At 49.0% G+C, this 21,178-nt stretch overlaps 1 protein-coding gene across 2 annotated transcripts in view; it reads left to right on the top strand.

Moving 5' to 3' along the window:
* Nucleotides 1-21,178, top strand: part of LOC147113261 (DNA polymerase lambda-like) — a 58,129-nt gene that overhangs the window by 6,286 nt on the left and 30,665 nt on the right. For both annotated transcript variants that reach the window (XM_085994148.1, XM_085994147.1), the window contains exons 3-6: nt 1,224-1,363; nt 7,007-7,494; nt 10,996-11,304; nt 14,892-15,065. In XM_085994148.1, coding sequence (XP_085850274.1) covers nt 1,255-1,363; nt 7,007-7,494; nt 10,996-11,304; nt 14,892-15,065 — 1,080 coding nt within the window. In that variant the 5' untranslated portion in view covers nt 1,224-1,254. The remainder of the gene's footprint in view (nt 1-1,223; nt 1,364-7,006; nt 7,495-10,995; nt 11,305-14,891; nt 15,066-21,178) is intronic.

Here is a 21,178-nt window from a genome sequence, read left to right as displayed (position 1 = left end):
TGAATTGGCCTCAACTGCCTTCTGTGGTAGAGAATTCCACAGGTTCACCACTCTCTGGGTGAAGAAATTCCTCCTCATCTCTGTCTTAAGTGGCTTACCCCTTATCCTTAGACTGTGACCCCTGGTTCTGGACTCCCCGACCATCGGGAACATCCTTCCTGCATCTAGTCTGTCCAGTCCTGTTAGAATTTTATAAGTTTCAATGAGATCCTCTCTCATTCTTCTAAACTCCAGTGAGTATAAGCCCAATCGACCCAATCTCTCCTCATATGTCATTCCTGCCATCCCAGGTATCAGTCTGGTGAATCTTCGCTGCACTCCCTCCATGGCAAGAACATCCTTCCTCAGATAAGGCGACCAAAACTGCACACAATACTCAAGGTGTGGTCTCACCAAGGCCCTGTACAACTGCAGCAGGACATCCTTGTTCCTGTACTCGAACCCTCTTGCTAGGAGGAGGGCGACGGGGAACCACCTGGGCTACTCCTTCCCTCGTAAGTGGCTTACGAATCTCGTGTGAGACTTGGGTTAGGACCTGCCCTCGGGGCACAAGACAACGGGCGGGCAGAGTGTGGTAATGGCACTTGGCTTCTCAGGACAGCCAGGGACAAGAAACGTTGCCTTGCCAGCATCTCGGGGCAACTAGGACAGGCAGTAAATTAACAAAGAAAGGCAATGAGACAGAGTTGGTGTGATGCGAGTTCTCTAAAGATAAAATTCCTGATCCCCATCCACAGTGAGGCAGCAGTGACTCTGTGGGTAAATGCAGAGCCTGTCCTGGTGCTGAATCAAACCGGTCAGGATGATCCAACCTTCCTTTCCCGGCCTGTGTTGAGTCAGCAGCTGTCAGATGGGGCCGCTACACATTCGCTTTGGTACTCCTAGGTGAGAGAGAGGAGAATCAGCCAGGGCTGCTACTGCTGATCACTATCCAGTAACTGCTGCTTTTAACCATTAGCACATGTGGATTTGTGGGCAAGGTGAGATTTGGACTCGGCTGTGATGGCCTCTACGGTTGAATAGTCTGCCAATACTTACTATCTAGACCCACAGGAGAAGAAAGAGTCTTTGGGCGAGTTACCGGAGGGCCGATTCAGCCTTGCAGCGCCACGGCCACCAGTAGATTCAGCACCTTTGGGAGGAGAGGGGGAAATGGAGGTGGGGGGGGGGGGGATATTGGAAGTGTTTTATTTTGTGAAAGTAAATTGCCCATCGCTGAACAGGCTGGTTCACCGCTCGCCCTAACTGCAGCGCATGGAGCCCCAGGGCATCGTAAAGGCATTCTGGAAGGTGAAACGAGCGCAGGACATCCCGTCAGCCGGAGAGCCCCAGAAGAAAGCAAAGCCGGAGGAAGTCGATAAAGGTAGAGCGAACCGTCACCTTCGGCCTTGCAGTGCGGATGTTGAAACCGATGGAAACTAACCATAATCTGCAGATGATTAATGAAAGAAAGACATAGAAACATAGAAGATAGGAGCAGGAGTAGGCCATTCGGCCCCTCGAGCCTGCTCCGTCATTCATTGCGATCATGGCTGATCATCCAAATTCAGTACCCTGTCCCTGCCTTCTCCCCATAGCCCTTGATCCCTTTAGCCTCAAGAAATATATCTAACTCCTTCTTGAATATATTTAATGAATTGGCCTCTACTGCCTTCTGTGGTAGAGAATTCCACAGGTTCATAAGAACATAAGAACATAAGAAATAGGAGCAGGAGTAGGCCAATCGGCCCCTCGAGCCTGCTCCACCATTCAATAAGATCATGGCTGATCTGATCCTAACCTCAAATCTTCTATCACTCTGCATCCACCCGAACCCATGTGATCTCCCGGGAGAGGCGAAAAACCAGATAAAGACCCAATGGCCAATTTGGGAGAAAAAAATCTGGGAAATTCCTCTCCGACCCATCTAGGCGATCGAAATTCTTCCAGGAGATCACTCTGTCCCTATTTTTTCTACAGTACTTACCTTCTGTAAAGGCGATCTCCACCCCAGCCAGGAACAGGAATAAAACCATCTCCTGAAATCTAACAGAATTAGAACACGGTAGGAGCAGAACAAGGCTACACGGCCCCTGGGCCCGCTCCACTACCCACAGGGCCATGACCATTCCGAACCCAGACTCATGTCCAATTTCCTGCCCGCTCCCCGTAACCCTTTATTCCCTTTACTTCTAGGAAACTATCTATTTCTGTTTTAAATTTATTTAATGATGTAGCTTCCACAGCTTTCTGGGGCAGCAAATTCCACAAACCTACCACCCTCTGAGTGAAGAAGTTTCTCCTCATCTCAGTTTTGAATGAGCAGCCCCTTATTTTAAGATTATGCCCCCTAGTTCTAGTTTCACCCATCATTGGGAACATCCTCACCGCATCCACCCGATCAAGCCCCTTCACAATCTTATATGTTTCAATAAGATCGCCTCTCATTCTTCTGAACTCCAATGAGTAGAGTCCCAATCTACTCAACCTCTCCTCATATGACCACCCCCTCATCCCCGGGATTAACCGAGTGAACCTTCTTTGTACTGACTCGAGAGCAAGTATGTCTTTTCTTAAGTATGGACACCAAAACTGTATGCAGTATTCCAGGTGCGGCCTCACCAATACCTTGTACAACTGCAGCAATACCTCCCTGTTTTTATATTCCAACCCCCTAGCAATAAAAGCCAACATTCCATTGGCCTTCTTGATCACTTGCTGCACCTGCATACTAACTTTTTGAGTTTCGTGCACCAGGACCCCCAGATCCCTTTGTACTACAGTACTTTCCAGTTTCTTGCCATTAAGATAATAACTTGCTCTCTGATTTTTCCTGCCAAAGTGCATAACTTCACACTTTCCAGTATTGTATTCCATCTGCCAAATCTCTGCCCACTTACTTAGCCTGTCTATGTCCCTTTGCAGGTTTTTTATGTCCTCCTCACTCACTACTTTCCGTCCCATCTTTGTATCATCTGCAAACTTTGATATGTTACACTCGGTCCCTTCCTCCAAATCGTTAATATAGATTGTAAAGAGTTGGGGACCCAGCACTGACCCCTGCGGAACACCACTAGTTACTGGTTGCCAATCTGAGAACGAACCATTTATCCCAACTCTCTGCTTTCTGTTAGAGAGCCAATCCTCCACCCATGCCAGAATATTACCCCCAATCCCGTGATTTTTTATCTTGAGCAATAATCTTTTGTGTGGCACCTTATCAAATGCCTTTTGGAAGTCTAAATACACTACGTCCACTGGTTCCCCTTTATCCACCCTGTATGTTACTTCCTCAAAAAACTCAAGCAAATTTGTTAAACATGACTTCCCCTTCATGAAACCATGCTGAGTTTGCCCTATTAAATTGTGTTTATCCAAATGTCCCGTTACTGTCTCCTTAATAATGGACTCTAACATTTTACCAACCACAGATGTTAGGCTAACAGGTCTATAGTTTCCAGCCTTCTGCCTACTACCCTTTTTAAATAATGGTGTTACATTAGCAGTTTTCCAATCTGCCGGGACCTTTGCTGAGTCCAGTGAGTTTTGGAAAATTATTACCAATGCATCCACAATCCCTACCGCTACTTCCCTCAAGACCCTGGGATGCAAGCCATCAGGTCCAGGGGATTTATCCGCCTTGAGTCCCATTATTTTACCAAGTACCACTTCCTTAGTGATTTTAATTGTATTTAGTTCCTCCCCCCCTAGAGCCCCCTGTTTGTCCAGTGTTGGGATATTCTTATTGTCCTCTACTGTAAAGACTGATACAAAGTAATTGTTCAGTGTTTTTGCCATCTCCATGTTTCCCACCATTAATTTCCCGGTCTCATCCTCTAAGGGACCAACATTTACTTTAGCCACCCTTTTTCTTTTTATATAACTATAGAAACTTTTACTGTCTGTTTTTATATATTTTGCTAATTTACTTTCATAATCTATCTTCCCTTTCTTAATCAATCTTTTTGTTATTTTTTGCTGTCTTTTAAAGACTTCCCAATCTTCCATCCTCCCACTAGATTTGGCTACCTTATATGCCCTTGTTTTTAGTCGGATACTATCCTTAATTACTTTACTTAGCCATGGATGGCTATCTTTTCTTTTACACCCTTTTTTCCTCAGTGGAATATATTTTTTTGGAAGTTGTAAAATAACTCCTTAAATGTACACCACTGGTCATGTACCGTCTTACCCTTTAATCTATTTTCCCAGTCTACTCTCATTAATTCCGCTCTCATACCTTCATAGTCTCCTTTATTCAAGCTCAGCACGCTTGTTTGAGATCCAACCTTCTCACCCTCTAATTGAATATGGAACTCAACCATGTTATGGTCACTCATTCCAAGGGGATCCTTTACTAGGACATTTTTAATTAATCCTGTCTCATTACACAGGACCAAATCTAAGGTTGCTTGCCCCCTGGTCGGTTCAGTTACATACTGCTCAAGAAACCCATCCCTAATACACTCAATGAACTCTTCCTCAAGGCTGCTCTGCCCAATTTGATTTGTCCAGTTAATATGATAATTAAAATCCCCCATAATTATAGCTGTTCCCTTATTACAAGCCTCAACTATTTCCTGATTAATACTCCGTCCAACAGAGTTGCAACTGTTCGGAGGCCTATAGACTACACCCACTAGTGTTTTTTTCCCCTTATTATTCCTTACCTCCACCCAAACTGTTTCACTATCGTGCTCCTTTGACCCAATATCATTTCTCTGTATTATAGTGATTCCTTCCTTTATTAACATAGCCACCCCACCTCCTCTCCCTTCCTGCCTGTCCTTCCTGATTGTTAAATAACCTGGTATGTTTAATTCCCAGTCATGGTCACCCTGCAGCCATGTTTCTGTAATGGCCACAAGATCATACCCATATGTCATTATTTGTGCCGTTAACTCATTCATTTTGTTACGAATGCTACGTGCATTCAGATAAAGAACTTTCAAATATGTTTTGTAACACTTAGTTCCTGTTTTTTCCCTTTTTAGTACTTTACTTTTTACTCCATACCTTCTGTCCCTTCCTGACACATTCTGTTTTTTAATTCCCCCACTGCTACCTAAGTCTATGACCTTCTCTGTTGTCATTTCTATGATTTGCTCTCTAGAAACCTCCCCCCCACTAATTAGTTTAAAGCCCTCTCTACAGCCCTAGTTATATGATTCGCCAGGACTCTAGTCCCAGCACTGGCCAAGTGGAGTCCGTCCCAACAGAACAGCTCCCTCCTGTCCCAGTACTGGTGCCAGTGTCCCAAGAAGCAAAACCCATTTCTCCCACACCAGTCTTTGAGCCACGCATTTAACTCTTTAATTTTATTTATCCTAGCCAAATTCGCTCGTGGCTCAGGTAATAACCCAGAGATTATTACCCTTGAGGTTCTGTTTTTTAATTTGACCCCTAGCTGCTCATACTCCTTTAACAGAACCGTCTTCCTTGTCCTATCTACGTCGTTTGTACCAACATGGACCACGACAACTGGATCCTCCCCCTCCCACTGCAAGTTTCACCACTCTCTGGGTGAAGAAATCCTCCTCATCTCAGTCCTAAATGGCTTACCCCTTATCCTTAGACTGTGACCCTGGTTCTGGACTCCCCGGCCATCGGGAACATCCTTCCTGCATCTAGTCTGTCTAGTCCTGTTAGAATTTTATAATCGTGTATTTATTGCAGATGATCTGGTTATTATCACATTGCTGTTTGTGGGAGCTTGCTGTGCACAAATTGGCTGCCGTGTTTCCTACATTACAACAGTGATTACACTTCAAAAAGTACTTCATTAGCTTTAAAGCGCTTTGGGTCGTCCTGAGGTTGTGAAAGGCGCTATAGAAATGCAAGTCTTTTTGTTCATTTAGCATCTTAACATGTCTTTCAGAGGCACACCACACACCACGTAGGCAAGCGCAGCAGCCATTTTGTGCATAGAAAGATCCCAAACAAAGAGTATTGAGGTGGTTGGCCAGTTACTCTGTCTTTTGGTGGAGTTTAGTTGAGTGAGAAGTGCTAGCCAGGGCACCAGGAGAACTCCCTGCTGTTCCGCGATCTGTTAATATCCACTTGACCCATCCAAACAAGGCCCTGATTTAACATCTCATCAGAAGATCGGCACTTCCAGCAATGCAGCACCCCCTCAGCACTGCATTGGAGTCTCAGAATTCAGTTAGCTGCTGGGATAGGATAACCCTCGCAGCGGGAGAGAGCGAGAATGGAGCGTTGGAGTTTTGCTTCACGGTCCAAGATTTAATTCTTCCCCTCCCTCTCTTACCAAAGCCCTGCACCCCCGTCCCCCAGCCATGGCAGAAATCACTCCCCGGTCGAGAAAGTGGGCATCAGAGCTGCTGCTAAACCTTGGTTCAGTAACACTCGATAATCGAGTGTTAGCCTTCTGTTGGGAATAATGCAGAAACAGTTCTGTGGGTGACGCATTCTGCACAGTCCGAATTCTACACTATCACGAAGAAACAACAATCGAATATTATCACACAATGGGTTACTGGGCTTAATGCACCTGTTAAATAGCAGCTCTCCCCAGTGTTGCTGCTGGTGAGTCAGAGGAATGACTCTGCTCCCTCTCTCTTGCCGTAGAATCTTACAGCACAGAAGGAGGCCATTCGGCCCGTCGTGCCTATGCTGGCTCTTTGAAAGATCTGTCCAATTTAGTCTCTCACCCCAGCTTTTCCCCCAAAACCCTGCAAATTAATCCTCTTCAAGTTCCTGTGGAATCTGCTTCCCTTTCAGGTAGTGCGATCCAGATCACAACAGCCCTCTGTGTGAAGAAAATTCTCTTAATTTCCCCTCTAGTTTTTTGCCAATTATTTTAAATCTGTGACCTCTGGTTACGCTTGCTTGTCGTGTAGGTTCCTCCCGTCCCCGTCCCCCCCATTCCGCTTTGCCTGCTTCACACCAAGCAGAGCCAAGGGCTGGTGGTCCCAGCCCCCCTTCAAGGGTCAGTAGCACATGTCACTGCTCCATGGCATTGACTTTCATTTCGAATTCCCACCCTTTCTTTATCCCATTTCTACAGAGCCCTGGCTGAGTGGAGTGACGGCGTACATCGTCCAGGCAGGGATCGGGAAGGCGAGGACAGAGCTCTTTCAGAAGCAGGTTGTACAGAATGGCGGGGGGGTCAGCCTTGCGTTCTGCCCTGCTGTTACCCACGTGATCATAGACGATGGGATGGATTGTGACCGCGCCTTTCGCCTCCTGAAGCTGGAGGCGCTGCCTCCCAAAGTCCAGCTGGTGCGATCCGCCTGGCTCAGTTTATGCATCGCGGAGAGGAGAGTTCTGAGCACTGCGGGCTACAGCGTCTTCATCCCGGACAGGTACCTGCAGCCTGAGCAGCGGGTCGAGGCTCAGGGGTCAGGGGGCGAGGGTCAGCGAGGGAACAGCCAATCGGGGACACAGCTGAAGGCCGAGTTGACCTGCACAAAGGCAGAGGAACCTTTCGCTGAGCAACCAAGAGAGACCACAGCCGAGGAAAGCAGTGGAGCAGTACGAGCCTCTGCGGCACAGGTAGAGTAAGCCCACCCTCCCTGTCCCTGACCTCCTGCAGCCCTACAGCCCTCCGAGATCTCTGCGCTCCTCCAACTCTGGCCTCTTGCGCATCCCCGACTTCCTTCGCTCCACCTTTGGTAGCTGTCACTTAAGCTGCCTGGGCCCTGAGCTCTGGAATTCCCTCCCTAACCCTCTCCGCCTCTCTCCTCCTTTAAGACGCTCCTTAAAACCGACCTCTTTGACCAAGCTTTTGGTCACCTGTCCCAATATCTCTTTAATAATAACAGAAAACGCTGACGAAAGATCTTCGACCTGAAACGCTAACTCTGTTTCTCTCTCCACCGATGCTGCCTGGCCTGCTGAGTTTTTCCAGCGTTTTCTGTTGTTATTTCAGATTTCCAGCATCTGCAGTATTTTGCTGTCCAATATCTCTTTATATGGCTCAGTGTCAAATTTTGTTTGATAACCGCTCCTGCGATGCGCCTTGGGACGTTTTACTATGTTAAAGGCGCTATATAAATGCAAGTTGTTGTTGTTTTCTATTTGCACTCTGTGAAGAATTGCCCAAAGTCTCCACCTGTACATGTTTCACTGCCTCTGCCACCCCTCCCCGGGTATCACAGGGCACTGCACCTGAATTGTATCATATATCATGTTGGCATAAGGGTACCACAGTGCCCAGGAAGTGTGTTTGCTTTCCAGTTTCTTTTTGTTGGCCTTTCCTGCTCTCTTGTCCTGAGGGACTGGCTCTTGTTGTGTGCGATTCCACTGGCTCGCGCCTGAGCCCAGGCTGGTCCTCACCCCTGAGCCCAGGCTGGTCCTCACCCCTGAGCCCAGGCTGGTCCTCACCCCTGAGCCCAGGCTGGTCCTCACCCCTGAGCCCAGGCCCGGTCCTCACCCCTGAGCCCAGGCCCGGTCCTCACCCCTGAGCCCAGGCCCGGTCCTCACCCCTGAGCCCAGGCCCGGTCCTCACCCCTGAGCCCAGGCTGGTCCTCACCCCTGAGCCCAGGCTGGTCCTCACCCCTGAGCCCAGGCTGGTCCTCACCCCTGAGCCCAGGCTGGTCTTCACCCCTGAGCCCAGGCTGGTCCTCACCCCTGAGCCCAGGCTGGCCCTCACCCCTGAGCCCAGGCTGGCCCTCACCCCTGAGCCCAGGCTGGTCTTCACCCCTGAGCCCAGGCTGGTCCTCACCCCTGAGCCCAGGCTGGCCCTCACCCCTGAGCCCAGGCTGGTCTTCACCCCTGAGCCCAGGCTGGTCTTCACCCCCGAGCCCAGGCTGGTCCTCACCCCTGAGCCCAGGCTGGTCCTCACCCCTGAGCCCAGGCTGGTCCTCACCCCTGAGCCCAGGCTGGCCCTCACCCCTGAGCCCAGGCTGGTCTTCACCCCTGAGCCCAGGCTGGTCTTCACCCCTGAGCCCAGGCTGGCCCTCACCCCTGAGCCCAGGCTGGTCTTCACCCCTGAGCCCAGGCTGGTCCTCACCCCTGAGCCCAGGCTGGTCCTCACCCCTGAGCCCAGGCTGGTCTTCACCCAATGTCAACATACTCAGATTTCCAAATAGGAGTCATCGGAGAGCCTTCTGGAGTGGGAGTCAGACCTCTGGAATGGGAACCAACCACCCGGAGTGGGGAATCAGCTTCTGGAGTGGGAACCGTGGCTGATTCCCAACCCCTCCCCCAAGCTGTGGCCAGCTGTAGCACCACAGCCAGTGCCCTGGCTAAGATTAGCTAACTCGGCCGTGATCATAGAAACATAGAAGATAGGAGCAGGAGTAGGCCATTCGGCCCCTCGAGCCTGCTCCACCATTTAATGAGATCATGGCTGATCATCCAAATTCAGTACCCGGTCCCGGCTTTCTCCCCATACCCCTTGATCCCTTTAGCCTTGAGAAATATATCCAACTCCTTCTTGAATATATTTAATGAATTGGCCTCTACCGCCTTCTGTGGTAGAGAATTCCACAGGTTCACCACTCTCTGGGTGAAGAAATTCCTCCTAATTTCTGTCCTAAATGGCTTACCCCTTATCCTTAGACTGTGACCCCTGGTTCTGGACTCCCCGACCATCGGGAACATCCTTCCTGCATCTAGTCTGTCCAGTCCTGTCAGAATTTTATACGTTTCAATGAGATCCCTTCTCATTCTTCTAAACTCCAACGAGTACAAGCCCAATCGTCCCAATCTCTCCTCATACGTCATTCCTGCCATCCCAGGTATCAGTCTGGTGAATCTTCGCTGAAGTCCCTCCATGGCAAGAACATCCTTCCTCAGATAAGGCGACCAAAACTGCACACAATACTCAAGGTGTGGTCTCACCAAGGCCCTGTACAACTGCAGCAAGACATCCTTGCTCCTGTACTCGAATCCTCTCGCTACGAAGGCCAACATACCATTTGCCTTCTTAACCGCCTGCTGCACCTGCATGCTTACCTTCAGCGACTGGTGCACAAGGACACCCAGGTCTCGTTGCACTTCCCCTTCTCCCAATCTATTATCAGGGATTGAACCGGGAACATTCGGTCCGTGTCACTCAGTGAGTGGGTGGGGGGGCGATATTCAGATACAGAGTGGGCGCCGGGCGGAACGATCGCCCCAGCGGGAGGCCCACGCCAGTCCCAGGGTCAGGCCTCATTTGAATGTGATCGGCAAGCGGCCGGCGCTCAACTAAAACCCATGGCCGCACCGCAGTGGCGAGCGGAAGTCGACTTTTGTACTCTTGTGGTGGTGAGGAGGCGACCCCGGGGGGGGCACCTGCTGCTGTTTTTGGGAGGGACTTGCAGCGTCCCCAGTGGAACTCGGAAATTGTGTTGGGGTCATATGATCAGCCTACGATCCCGATTTAAATACGTTTATAAGGTTCCCGCCTGTCTCTGGTGGGAGCGCTAACTGCCCATTTCAAGCCTCGTTCAAAAATTGAGGTTATTCTCCTGCCTAATGCTCCTTTTTCCTGCACCAATGAGGCGAAAAGCAGACAAAAATCGTCCCCTATCTGGTACATAGTGACAGCCGTGGTTCCATGGGTAACACCCTCGCCCCTGAGTCAGAAGGTCGTGGGTTCAAGTCCCACTCCAGAGACTTGAGCCCATAATCCAGGCTGACACTCCCAGTGCAGTGCTGAGGGAATGCTGCACTGTTGGAGGTGCCATCTTTCAGATGAGACGTTAAACCGAGGCGTAAAAGATCCTATGGCACTATTTCGAAGAAGAGCAGGGGCCAGGTGTCCTGGCTATTATTTATCTCTCAATCAACATCACTAAAACAGATAATCTGGTCATTATCACATTGCTGTTTGTGGGATCTTGCTGTGCGCAAATTGGCTGCCGTGTTTCCTACATTACAACAGTGAGCACACTTCAAAAAGTACTTCATTGGCTGTAAAGTGCTTTGGGACGTCCTGAGGATGTGAATGGTGCTATAGAAATGCAAGTCTGTCTTTTACATTTACAAACTGAACTATGTCTAAATGTGATGCGTTGGTGAAGTATTCGACCCTTACACCGAATGCTCTCCGTGCTGTCTCCCCAGTTATCCGATGACGAACGTGGAAGTGACGCTGAAGACGATGGTGTCTCCGAGCATGACCTGCAAGCACTGATCTCCGGGAGCAGGCACGTGGCCGGTGAGCCTGACCCCAGTGAGCCAGCCGTCAGTGACAAGTGGGTGTGCGCGCGGTCATCCAAGAGCAAGAAGCAAAACCATAACAAGCCCATCACAGACAAGCTGGAGGTCCTGGCGACTGCGTACACACATCAGGGCGACAAGTGGAGAGCGCTGGGATACGCCAAGGCCATCAACGCCCTGAAGAATTACCAGAAGCCAGTGTCCTCGTATGAGGTAAAATCTCCAAGCCTTTCCCTCCGTTCCCTCCAAAAGAAGGAAGCTTCCATTTGAATCGCACATTTTAACCGGGCTCACCCGCGGGAATGCTAATGGGATCAGGCTGTTTTACACCCCGTCCGATTTATACCCTGCATTGACCTCGTGTTAAAATGACCCCCATTGTGTATGATTTTGACTTTTGTTATTCCCCCTTTTAAAAGGTGCAAGAGTCTCTGTCTCGACCACTCCCTGTGGCAAAACATTCCAAGCTCCAGCAACCTAACCTCTCCCCTCACTCTCCTAGTCACAATTTTAAATTCGTGAATTCCCAGCCAGAGGAGGTGTTCACTCTATCAAAAACCCTTCAAAATTTTGAAAACCTCTATTGAATATGCTTTTAGCCCTCTCTCCGCCAGTGGAACTATTCCCAGTAACCTGGGTCTCTCCTCAGTTTCCCACCCTGGCTCCTTCCCTTTCCCAGTGATCAGGAAGGGCATCTCTTACAATCCCTTCTAGCACCTTCCCAATAATGGATGTCCATAAATTGTAAGTGATGGAAACCTCTCCACTTGCCTGGATGAGTGAAGCTCCAACAACACTCGAGAAGCTCGACACCATCCAGGACAAACCAGCCCGCTTGATTGGCACCCCATCCACCACCATAAACATTCACTCCCTCCACCACCGGCGCACCGTGGCTGCAGTGTGTACCATCTACAAGATGCACTGCAGCAACTCGTCAAGGCTTCTTCGGCAGCACCTCCCAAACCCATGACCTCTTCCACCTAGAAGGACAAGGGCAGCAGGCGCATGGGAACACCACCACCTCCAAGTTCCCCTCCAAGCCACACACACCATCCTGACTTGGAACTATATCGCCGATCCTTCATCGTCGCTGTAAACTTCCTCTACACCGTCCCAAACAATGTGCCTTCATTCTGAACTCAGAAGAGTTTCCCCTGACAGTGAGTGACAGATAGAGGAAGATGCCACAGTTTTACACTGGATCTGTGCTGGACTGAGACTGCTGAACTCATTCCACACGGGAATCACAGCCAGCAGACAGAGTAATGCCTGGATCAGACTTATCCATGTTAACCGTGTACTACCCTATCTCCTGGACTGGTACGCCCTCTAAAATATTCATTGCAGACGAGAAAGTGCTTTTCATGCCCCTGTTTTAGATATCTCCTCTCTGTGTCATTATTCTCGTCAATGCTTCTGTTACCGTGCATCTGACTGGTGCCCATGACATGAAAACAGCCCAGTGTGACTGACATTCGCTCCCCTCCTCCCCACTGGATTTAAACCCGTGGGGATAATGTCTGGCTCCACTCATAAGAACATAAGAACATAAGAAATAGGAGCAGGAGTAGGCCAATCGGCCCCTCGAGCCTGCTCCGCCATTCAATAAGATCATGGCTGATCTGATCCTAACCGCCAATCTACTATCACAGAACCATCTCCTGCATCTAACAGAATTAGACACACAAAATAGGAGCAGGATCAGGCTACACGGCCCCTGGGCCCGCTCCGCTACCCACAGGGCCATGACCGATCCGCACCTAAACTCATGTCCAAATTCCTGCCCGCTCCCCATAACCCTTTATTCCCTTTACTTTTAGGAAACTGTCTATTTCTGTTTTAAATTCATGTAATGATGTAGCTTCTACAGCTTTTTGGGGCAGCATATTCCATGGACCTACCACCCTCTGAGTGAAGTAGTTCCTCCTCATCTCAGTTTTGAAAGAGCAGCCCCTTATTCTAAGACTATGCCCCCTAGTTCTAGTTTCACCCATCATCGGGAACATCCTCCCCGCATCCACCCGATCCAACCCCTTCACAATCTTATATGTTTCAATAAGATCGCCTCTCATTCTTCTGAACTCCAATGAGTAGAGTCCCAATCTACTCAACCTCTCCTCATATGTCCATCCCCTCATCCCTGGGATTAACCGAGTGAACCTTCTTTGTACTGACTCGAGAGCAAGTATGTCTTTTCTTAAGTATGGACACCAAAACTGTATGCAGTATTCCAGGTGCGGTCTCACCAATACCTTGTACAACTGAAGCAATACCTCCCTATTTTTATATTCTATCCCCCTAGCAATGAAAGCCAACATTCCATTGGCCTTCTTAATCACTTGCTGCACCTGCATACTAACCTTTTGAGTTTCGTGCACCAGGACCCCCAGATCCCTTTGTACTTCAGTACTTTCCAGTTTCTTGCCATTAAGATAATAACTTGCTCTACGATTTTTCCTGCCAAAGTGCATAACCTCACACTTTCCAGTATTGTATTCCATCTGCCAAATCTCTGCCCACTTACTTAGCCTGTCTATGTCCCCTTGCAGGTTTTTTATGTCCTCCTCACTCACTACTTTCCCTCCCATCTTAGTATCATCTGCAAACTTTGATATGTTACACTCGATCCCCTCCTCCAAATCGTTAATATAGATTGTAAAGAGTTGGGGACCCAGCACTGACCCCTGCGGAACACCACTAGTTACTGATTGCCTGTCCGAGAATGAACCATTTATCCCAACTCTCTGCCTTCTGTTAGATAGCCAATCCTCTATCCATGCCAGAATATTACCCCCAATCCCGTGATTTTTTATCTTAAGCAATAATCTTTTGTGTGGCACCTTGTCAAATGCCTTTTGGAAGTCTAAGTACACTACGTCCACTGGTTCCCCTTTATCCACCCTATATGTTACTTCCTCAAAGAACTCCAGCAAATTTGTCAAACATGACTTCCCCTTCATAAAACCATGCTGACTTTGTCCTATTAAATTATGATTATCCAAATGTCCTGTTACTGTCTCCTTAATAATGGACTCCAATATTTTACCTATTCATCCTTTCCCTGGACAGCGTGGGCGAGATTGGGGAGGTGCTGTGTGGGGAAATCATGCTGCATGAGCCATATCTTACAGACGGTCAGAGTTTCAACATTCTCCCTCACCAGGCCCGTTTCCCTTCCCCTCGACCATAGCTTTTCAAACGAAGGCTGCCAGTCATGGAATCACACAGCACAGAAGGAGGTCATTCGGCCCATCGTGCCTGTGCCGGCTCTTTGAACAAGCTCTCCAATTAGTCCCACTCCACCCCCCCTGCTCTTTCCCCACAGCCCTGCAAATTCTTCCTTTTAAAATATTTATCCAATTCCCTTTTGAAAGTTACTATTGAATCTGCTTCCACCGCCCTTTCAGGCAGCGCGTTCCAGATCACAACAACTCGCTGCGTAAAAAGAGATTCTCCTCATCTCCCCCCAGTTCTTTTGCCAATTATCTGTGTCCTTTGGTTAACGACCCTCCTGCCAGAGGAAACAATTTCTCCCAATCATAATTTTGAACACCTCTATTGAATCTCCCTTTAACCTTCCCTAATTGCCCTGGAGAAGGTGGTGGTGAGCCGCCGCCTTGAACCACTGCAGTCCGTGTGGTGAAGGCGCTCCCACAGCGCTGTTAGGGAGAGTTCCAGGATTCTGACCCGGATAGGGAAGAACTGTTTTAACAGCCTTAAAAACTTGTCCTGCCACCTTCAGAGATTTGTGTGTGTGAACCTATTTCTGAACTAGTTTTCCCTTTGCCGCCCCCTAGGAAGCCTGTAAGATCACTGGTGTCGGCAAACGGATGGCTGAGAAGATCAGAGAGATACTGGAGAGCGGACACCTGCGCAAGCTGGACTATATCAGCGAGAGCGTCCACGTGCTGGAGACCTTCTCCAACATCTGGGGAGCTGGGGTGAAGACAGCCCAGATGTGGTACCAACAGGTGGGAATGCAGGTTATGCAGCAGAATCATAGCATGGTTACAGCACAGAAGGAGGCCATTTGGCCCATCGAGCCCGTGCCGCCTCTCTGCAAGAGCACTTCAGCTACTCCCACTCCCCCGCCCTTTCCCCGTAGCCCTGCAAATTTTTTTCCTTCAGGTACTTACATAGAAACATAGAAGATAGGAGCAGGAGTAGGCCATTCGGCCCTTCGAGCCTGCTCCGCCATTCAATGAGATCATGGCTGATCATCCAAATTCCGTACCCTGTCCCTGCCTTCTCCCCATATCCCTTGATCCCTTTAACCTTAAGAAATATATCTAACTCTTTCTTGAATATACTTAATGAACTGGCCTCCACCACCCTCTGTGGCAGAGAATTCCACAGGTTCACCACTCTCTGGGTGAAGAAATTCCTCCTCATTTCAGTCCTAAATGGCTTACCCCTTACCCCTTATCCTTAGACTATGACCCCTGGTTCTGGACTCCCCGGCCATCAGAAACATCCTTCCTGCATCTAGTCTGTCCAGACCTGACAGAATTTTATAGGTTTCGATGAGATCCCCTCTCAATCTTCTAAACTCCAGTGAGTATAATCCCAATCGACACAATCTCTCCTCATACGTCATTCCTGCCATCCCAGGTATCAGCCTGGTGAATCTTCGCTGCACTCCTTCCATGGCAAGAATGTCCTTCCTCAGGTAAGGCGACCAAAACTGCACACAATACTCAAGGTGTGGTCTCACCAAGGCCCTGTACAACTGCAGCAAGACATCCTTGTTCTTGTACTCGAACCCTCTTGCTACGAAGGCCAACATACCATTTGCCTTCTTAACCGCCTGCTGCACCTGCATGCTTACCTTCAGTGACTGGTGCACAAGAACACCCAGGTCTCTTTGCACTTCCCCTTCTCCCAATCTATTGCCATGCAAATAATAATCTGCCTTCCTGTTTTTGCCACCAAAGTGGATAACCTCACATTTATCCACATTATAGTGCATTTGCCATGTTTCTGCCCAATCACCCAACCTGTCCAAATCGTACTGGAGTTTCACGACATCCTCCTCACAGCATACCCTCCCACCCAGCTTTGTGTCGTCTGCAAATTTGGAGATATTACATCCAATTCCCTTGTCCAGATCATTAATATATATTGTGAACAGCTGGGGTCCTAGGACCGATCCTTGCGGTACCCCACTAGTCACTGCCTGCCACTCGGAAAACAACCCGTTTATTCCAACTCTTTGCTTTCTGTCCGTCAACCAGTTCTCTATCCAAGTCAATACCTTGCCCCCAATCCCATGTGCCTTAATTTTGCACGCTAATCTCTTATGCGGGACCTTATCGAAAGCCTTCTGAAAGTCCAAATACACCACATCCACTGGTTCTCCCTTATCTATTTTACCAGTTACATCCTCAAAAAATTCCAGTAGATTAGTCAAGCATGATTTACCTTTTGTAAATCCATGTTGACTTTGTCCGATCCAGTCACTGCTTTCCAAGTGCTCTGCTATTACATCTTTTATAATGGACTCTAGCATTTTCCCCACTACCGATGTCAAGCTTACCGGTCCATAATTCCCCGCCTTTTCTCTACCACCTTTTTTGAATAGTGGGGTAACATTAGCTACCCTCCAATCCATGGGTACCGTTCCAGAGTCTATCGAGTTCTTATCCAATTCCCTTTAGAAAGTCACGATTGAGTCTGCCTCCACCACCCTCTCAGGCAGAGCATTCCAGATCCTGACCACTCGCTTCGTAAAAAAGTTTTTCCTCATGTCGCCTTTGGTTCTTCTGCCAATCACCTTAAATCTGTGTCCTCTGGTTCTCAACTCTTCCACCAATGGGAACAGTTTCTCTCTAGCTACTCTGTCTAGACCCCTCATGATTTTGAACACCTCTATCAAATCTCCTCTCAACCTTCTCTGCTCTGTGAACCTTCTCTGCTCTAAGGAGAACAACCCCAGCTTCTCCAGTCTATCCACATAACTGAAGTCCCTCATCCCTGGAACCATTCTCATAAATCTTTTCTGCACCCTCTCTAAGGCCTTCACATCCTTCCTAAAGTGCGGGGCCCAGAATTGGAAACAATACTCCAGTTAAGGCCGAACAAGTGTTTTGTAAAGGTTCATCATAACTTCCTTGCATTTGTACTCTATGCCGTTATTTATGAAGCCCAGGATTTATTTTTTCATTCATGGGATGTGGGCGTCGCTGGCAAGGCCGGCATTTATTGCCCATCCCTAATTGCCCTTGAGAAGGTGGTGGTGAGCCACCTTCTTGAACCGCTGCCGTCCCAAAGGTGAAGGTGCTCCCACAGTGCTGTTAGGGAGGGAGTTCCAGGATTTTGACCCAGCGACGTTGAAGGAATGGCGATATACTTCCAAGTCAGGATGTTGTGTGACTTAGAGGGGAACTTGGAGGTGGTGGTGTTCCCATGCGCCTGCTGCCCTTGTCCTTCTAGGTGGTAGAGGTCGCGGGTTTGGGAGGTGCTGCCGAAGAAGCCTTGGCGAGTTGTTTCAGTGCATCTTGTGGATGGTCCACACTGCAGCCACGGTACGCCGGTGGTGGAGGGAGTGAATGTTTAAGGTGGTGGGTGGGGTGCCAATCAAGCGGGCTGCTTTGTCTTGGATGGTGTCGAGCTTCTTGAGTGTTGTTGGAGCTGCACTCACCCAGGCAAGTGGAGAGTATTCCATCACACTCCTGACTTGTGCCTTGTAGATGGTGGAAAGGCTTTGGGGAGTCAGGAGGTGAGACACTCGCCGCAGAATACCCAGCCTCTGACCTGCTCTTGTTGCCACAGTATTTATATGGCTGGTCCAGTTAAGTTTCTGGTCAATGGTGACCCCCCAGGATGTTGATGGTGGGGGATTCAGCGATGGTAATGCCGTTGAATGTCAAGGGGCGGTGGTTAGACCCTCGCTTGTTGGAGACAGTCATTGCCTGGCACGTGTGTGGCATGAATGTTACCTGCCACTTATCAGCCGAAGCCTGAATGTCGTCCATGTCTTGTTGCACGTGGGCATGGACTGCTTCATTATCTGAGGAGTTGCGAATGGCATTGAACACTGTGCAGTCATCAGTGAACATCCCCATTTCTGACCTTATGTTGGAGGGAAGATCATTGATGAAGCAGTTGAAGATGGTTGGGCCTAGGACACTGCCCTGAGGAACTCCTGCAGCGATGTCCTGGGGCTGTGATGATTGACCTCCAACCACCACAACCATCCTCCTTTGTGCTAGGTATGACTCCAGCCAGTGGAGCGTTTTCCCCCGATTCCCATTGACTTCAGTTTTACTAGGGCTCCTTGATGCCACACTCAGTCAAATGCTGCCTTGATGTCAAGGACAGTCACTCTCACCTCACCGCTGGAATTCAGCTCCTTTGTCCATGTTTGGACCAAGGCTGTAATGTGGTCTGGAGCTGAGTGGCCCTGGCGGAACCCAAACTGGGCATCAGTGAGCAGGTTATTGGGGAGTAAGTGCCACTTGATAGCACTGTCGATGACACCTTCCATCACTTTGCTGATGATTGAGAGTAGACTGATGGGGGGGTAATTGGCCGCATTGGATTTGTTCTGCTTTTTGTGAACAGGACATAACTGGGCAATTTTCCACATTGCCGGGTAGATGCCAGTGTTGTAGGTGTACTGGAACAGATTGGCTAGAGCCGCGGCTAGTTCTGGAGCACAAGTCTTCAGCACGACCGCCGGGATGTTGTCGGGGCTCATAGCCTTTGCTGTATCCAGTGCGCTCAGCCGCTTCTTGATATCACGTGGAGTGAATCGAATTGGCTGAAGACTGGCTTCTGTAATGGTGGGGACCTCAGGAGGAGGCCGATCTGGATCATCCACTCGGCACTTCTGGCTGAATATGGTTGCAAAGGCTTCAGCCTTGTCTTTTGCACTCACGTGCTGGGCTCCACCATCATTGAGGATGGGGATATTCTTGGAGTCTCCTCCTCCCGTTAGTTGTTTAATGGTCCACCACCATTCACGACTGGATGTGGCAGGACTGCAGAGCTTTGATCTGATCCGTTGATTGTGGGATCGCTTAACCCTGTCTATAGCATGCTGCTTCCGCTTTTTAGCATGCATGTAGTTCTGTGTTGCAGCTTCTCCACCTCATTTTTAGGTACACCTGGTGCTGCTCCTGGCATGCTCTTCTACACTCCTTATTGAACCAGGGTTGGTCCCCTGGCTTGATGGTAACGGTAGAGTGAGGGATATGCCGGGCCATGAGGTTACAGATTGTGGTGGAATACAATTCTGCTGCTGCTGATGGCCCAGTTTTGTGCTGCTAGATCTGTTCTGAATCTATCCCATTTAGCATGGTGGTAGTGCCACACAACACAATGGAGACTGTCCTCAGTGTGAAGACGGGACTTCGTCTCCACAAGAACTGTGCAGTGGTCACTGTTACCAATACTGTCATGGACAGATGCATCTGCGACAGGTAGATTGGTGAGGAGGAGATCAAGTAGGTTTTTCCCTCGTATTGGTTCTCTCACCACCTGTCGCAGGCCCAGACTGGCAGCTATGTCCTTCAGGACTCAGCCAGCTCGGTCAGTAGTGGTGCTACCAAGCCATTCTTGGTGATGGACATTGAAGTCCCCCAGCCAGAGTACATTCTGTGCCCTTGCTACTCCCAGTGCTTCTTCCAAGTGGTGTTCAACATGGAGGAGTACTGATTCATCAGCTGAGGGAGGGCCATGGGTGGTAATCAGCAGGAGGTTTCTTTGCCCATGCTTGACCTGAAGCCATGAGACTTCACGGGGTCCGGAGTCAATGTTGAGGACTCCCAGGGCCACTCCTTCCCAACTGTATACCACTGTGCTACCACCCCTGGTGGGTCTGTCCTGCCGGTGGGACAGGACATACCCAGGGATGGTGATGGAGGAGTTTGGGACATTGACTGAAAGGTATAATTCTGTGAGTGTGACTATGTCAGGCTGTTGCTTGACTAGTCTGTGGGACAGCTCTCCCAATTTTGGCACAATTCTCCAGATGTTGGTTAGGAGGACTATGCAGGGTCGACTGGGCTGGGTGTGCCGTTGTCGTGTCTGTAGCCGATGCCGAGGTCAGTGCCATTTGCTTTTTTAACTGTTTTCTCAACCTGCCCTGCCACCGTCAATGATTTGTGCACATATACCCCCAGGTCTCTCTGTTCATGCACCCCCTTTAGGATTGTACCCTTTAGTTTATATTTCCTCTCCTCATTCTTCCTACCAAAATGTATCACTTCGCACTTTTCTGCGTTACATTTCATCTGCCACGTGTCCGCCCATTCCACCGGCCTATGTCCTCCTGAAGTCTATCACTCTCCTCCTCACTGTTCACTATACTTCCAAGTTTTGTGTCACCTGCAAATTTTGAAATTGTGCCCTGTACACCCACATCCAAGTCAGTAATATATATCAAGAAAAGCAGTGGTCCTAGAACCGACCCCTGGGGAACACCACTGTATACCTTCCTCCAGTCTGAAAAACAACCGTTCACCACTACTCTCTGTCACTCAGCCAGTTTTGTATCCATGCTGCCACTGTCTCTTTTATTCCATGGGCTTCAACTTTGCTGGCAAGCCTCTTATGTGGCACTTTATCAAACGCCTTTTGGAAGTGTTTGATATTCTGTGTGCAGTGCTTGGCTTTACTGTAGCTGCCTTCGTGGCCTCCTGCACCTGGCTTGACCAGCAGCAACACTACCATCTGTTGAAAGCCAGCTTCCTGTTGCACTGTGTTGCACCAAAAGAGCCTGGCATTTATATAACGCCTGGTCGTAATATCTCACAACGCTTCACTTAGAGTAGATTACTTTGAAGTCCCGCAGGGATCTGTGTGTTCAGGCCACAACTATTCACTGTATTTATTAACAACTTAGATGATGGGATCGAGAGCCACATACCCAAGTTTCCCAACGACACAAAGATAGGCGGCAGTGTAGGCAGTGTAAATGGAAGCATCAAATTACAAAGAGATATTAAGAGATTAAGCAAGTGGACAAAACTGTGGCAAATGGATTTCAGTATTGGCAAGTGTGAGGCCGTCCACTTTGGACCTAAAAAGGATAGAACAAGGGGACTTTCCAAATGGTGAAAGGCTAAAAACAGTGGATGTC

The sequence above is a fragment of the Somniosus microcephalus genome, chromosome 8, assembly GCF_052327205.1.
Source record: "Somniosus microcephalus isolate GS21.2 chromosome 8, FLI_Smic_1.0, whole genome shotgun sequence".
In the NCBI taxonomy this organism is placed as follows: domain Eukaryota; kingdom Metazoa; phylum Chordata; class Chondrichthyes; order Squaliformes; family Somniosidae; genus Somniosus; species Somniosus microcephalus.
This window is presented reverse-complemented; position numbering and strand designations above follow the sequence as displayed.